The sequence below is a fragment of the Alosa pseudoharengus genome, unplaced genomic scaffold (genome assembly GCF_046254945.1).
Source record: "Alosa pseudoharengus isolate Yale_2024_CS ecotype anadromous, Long Island Sound unplaced genomic scaffold, YU_APseudo_1.1 YU_APseudo_1.1_scf_21, whole genome shotgun sequence".
NCBI classification, from domain to species: domain Eukaryota; kingdom Metazoa; phylum Chordata; class Actinopteri; order Clupeiformes; family Clupeidae; genus Alosa; species Alosa pseudoharengus.
Window position 1 is genome coordinate 3,493,460 of NW_027468674.1, and position 3,482 is coordinate 3,496,941.

Here is a 3,482-nt window from a genome sequence, read left to right on the forward strand (position 1 = left end):
TCCCTGTCTTCTGAAATGTTGCAACTGCACACGAGTTTTCAACATCAGTAGTGGTTCCTCTAGGCTTCCGTCCCCACTTCATCACTTCACCCAATCAGAACATGTCAGATTCTCCCCCCAAAAAACTAGAAATCACCAAATGGAAAAAGCTACTTCACAACTTTTATTCAAGAGATATAAAACGTTTAATAGAAAACATACACTAATAAACAAAATACAATGCAGATAAATGATTTTCTATGTAAAACATCACGTCACATATCAAAAATCTGAGCTTGACATTACAAAATAACTGGGCAGTGGGCAATAATACATTCAAGATCCTTATGGCACTTTCAAATATTGGATGTTATTAAAAATATACAAAATATGGCAATTGTGCAGTAAACAGTGTTTTTCTCAGATCCTTTCTTAACAGCTAAACATGGAGTATCTGAGAGAAAAAGACGCCTCAGCTATCCGTTCCGAGATTGTGAAACAGCTCAGAGCACCAGCAGCGAAGGTCCTGGGCCTAGCCCAGTGTAAGCCTGAGCCAGGCTTCCTCGGCTGTGACGGGGGCTAGTGAGGACCATGAGGCGCTAATAATACAAAACAAGCAGAAGTTCAAAGGCCACAACTCCAGTTTAACAAGCACAAAAGCATCCAGTCATATGGTGTAAAGTACGCCGCCATAGCTGTGTGGTGTACAGGTGTACAGGACGCCGCCATAGCCGTGTGGTGTACAGGTGTACAGGACACCGCCATAGCCGTGTGGTGTACAGGTGTACAGGACGCCGCCATAGCCGTGTGGTGCACAGGTGCACAGGACACCGCCAAAGTCAGCTGTTGAAGGGTAAATGGACAGCCTAGCTGAGGGTCGGACCTCTTTCTAAGCTCCACTCGCCCCCTCGCCCCGTCTGGTCTGATCAGCCAACCACACACAGTGTAAGACTCAGTGTCAGCAGGAACACTGAGGGGTTCTCATGTTCGGTCGGACCTCCTTAAGCTACACTAACTAAGTGGACCCCTCACCCCCGACCGGTCAAGCGGACCCCTCACCCCTTACCAGTGATCCAGTGATACAGTGACAGTTGGTCTGGTCAATCAATCACTGGTCAACCCAGTGGTCCACACCCGGTGCTCAATACCCAGTGCCTACAGTAAGGTTCTGTTTCAGAGGAAACACTGAAAGGTGCTAATCTTCCTGAAAACCCTCCTGTGTGTCAATGTCTTCCCTGAGGCTACGTTTACACGTGGCCGGCTGTTTTCATAAACGGCTCTCCGTTTTCAAAAATAACATTGTGCACACCTGTCAGTCTTCAGAAAAGGTTTAGTTTACACTAACCCGTATATATATGCTGTTATTTTCTTCTCCAATACCGAGGAACCTGTTTCCCAGAGGGGTTCCCCTCAAGAGAAAACGTTTCCGTGAGAAGTTCTCGTTCCTTAGGAGAAAACGTTTCCGTGAGAAGTTCTCGTTCCTTAGGAGAAAAACGAGTCCAAGTCCATGCTGTGGCCTCAGAGGTCGGAGGTCAGCGGTGAGGTAGGAGGGGACTGATCGGCCCAGTTCCGGTCCAGCGGGAAGGAGTTAGCAGTGGGCCACAGGCATGTGTCTCTCGTAGTCCGAGTTGGGCTTCTGGAACAAGTCCCAGCTATCCTCCTCCTCCTCCTCCTCTCTCTCTCTCCACCCATCATAGTCACTTTCCTCCTCCTCTCCCTCTGCACTCCTCAGCTCATCCTCATCCTCCAGCAGATGGCTGTCGCTGTACTCCCCTGTCCTGCAGAAGCCACTGTCTGAGCTCCTCTCCTCCTCCTCCTGCACCTCCTCCTCCTGTGGGATGTGGTGCCACTCCTGCTCCGTGTGCGGCCAGTCGTCCGGCCCAGACAGGTGTGTGGTGTCCAGGTGCAGGTGCTCTCTGTTGGGGTAGAAGTGCTCTCTGGGGTCCGGGTAAGGGTCATCTGTGGCGTGTGGCGTGTGCAGACGGTCTTTGGTCTGAAGCCACAGAGGGTCCGTCTTCTCCGGAAGGGGGACGACTTCCAACTGAGAGCCCTTCAAGACAGGCTCGGAGAGAGAGCAGAACTGCACGGGATGCCACAGGTGGTTGAGCTACACACACACACACACACACACACACACACACACACACAGAGGGACAGGTAACATTCAAGACTTTAATAAAACTGTAACAACTAAACATTACTAGCTTTGCTGTCATCTTAGTCAGCCACACACACACACACACACACACACACACACACACACACCCTCACCTCCTGCAGTAGCTGGCTATGCTTAGGGTCTGGCACATACCCACACTGGAGGACGCGGGTCTTGTAGATCCAGCTAGAGCACACAAAAAAGAACAAGTCCTCAGAGAAAGCCCGCCTCTGGGTCACTAAAGGACATACACATATTCACACTCACAAATAAAGGCTTGGACTATGAATTGGCCTTTTAGTGGCCACTCAGATTGACATGCTTTTTTCACCCCCAGGTACTCAAATTCAGTTGTTTCCCCATGGAGATGTGTCTGACTCTGACATTAAACACAAGCAGAGAAAAAAACAGGTGCTTCTAAAAACGTGAGGCACTCAAAGTAAAAAAAAAAAACACAGGGCTTCTAAAAACATGGGGCACTCAAAGTTAAAAACACAGGGCTTCTAAAAATGGAGGCACTCAAAGTTAAAGATAATTAAACTTTTCCGGTTGAATCTTTTTCAATGAGTCGTTGCTTAGCTGCCTGCCTTAGCTAAGTGAAGGAGTTAGCTATTTAGCTAAATATAACGTATTATAGCAACAGTATGTACACTCAATTTCCACCACGCATGGTTAAAGGTATGTACACTATCAATTTCCACCTCTCATGGTTAAAGGTGCGTTGTGGCGTTTCGGAGTCTCCAAGTTGTCTTTAACACAGCCGCACATGCTCCTCGACTGACTTGCACTGTATTTAATACAGCGCCACATGTGGTCCAAAGTGATATTACAACAGAGTCGGGCCGACGCTAGCTGGAGGAAACTTTAGTGGATATCTAGGCAACACTGAGCAGAGTCGGACCGATACTAGCTGGTTTTCATGCTAACTTTAGCAGATATCTGGCGACACTTAGTGGAAACACTTAGGCGATTATGACATTATGGCAGAACAATTGTTTCTTAACATTCTGTTGATATTTGTAGTTCAGTATTACGGGTTCATGAAAAAAAATCTGTTCTGTTCGCTTGTCTCGGTTCGGGGCATGTGTGCATCATACGGTTTTGACGGTTCATGGCATGCGTAATGTAGCCTCATACCCATATGTGACCCCAGACAGGTTTTCCCCCTTTCGCATGAAAGGCGTGCAGTGCTGCGGTGTGGAGTGCTGCGGTGTGGAGTGCTGCGGGTCACGTGTAGAAATGGCAAGCGGGAGCGATAACGTAGGCAGCCCGGAGTTGGAGGCACCAGCATCGCATAAGTCTGGTGTGGGCGAACATTTTGGATTTAGAAAACGGTAGATAGAAC

General features: G+C 48.3%; 1 protein-coding gene across 2 annotated transcripts in view; it reads right to left on the reverse strand.

Moving 5' to 3' along the window:
• Positions 1-144: 144 nt before the first annotated feature.
• il12rb2l (interleukin 12 receptor, beta 2a, like) overlaps positions 145-3,482 on the reverse strand; it is a 14,895-nt gene continuing 11,557 nt past the window's right edge. For both annotated transcript variants that reach the window (XM_076297664.1, XM_076297663.1), the window contains exons 10-11: positions 2,251-2,323; positions 145-2,086 (exon numbers count right to left, since the gene is read on the reverse strand). In XM_076297664.1, coding sequence (XP_076153779.1) covers positions 1,568-2,086; positions 2,251-2,323 — 592 coding nt within the window. In that variant the 3' untranslated portion in view covers positions 145-1,567. The remainder of the gene's footprint in view (positions 2,087-2,250; positions 2,324-3,482) is intronic.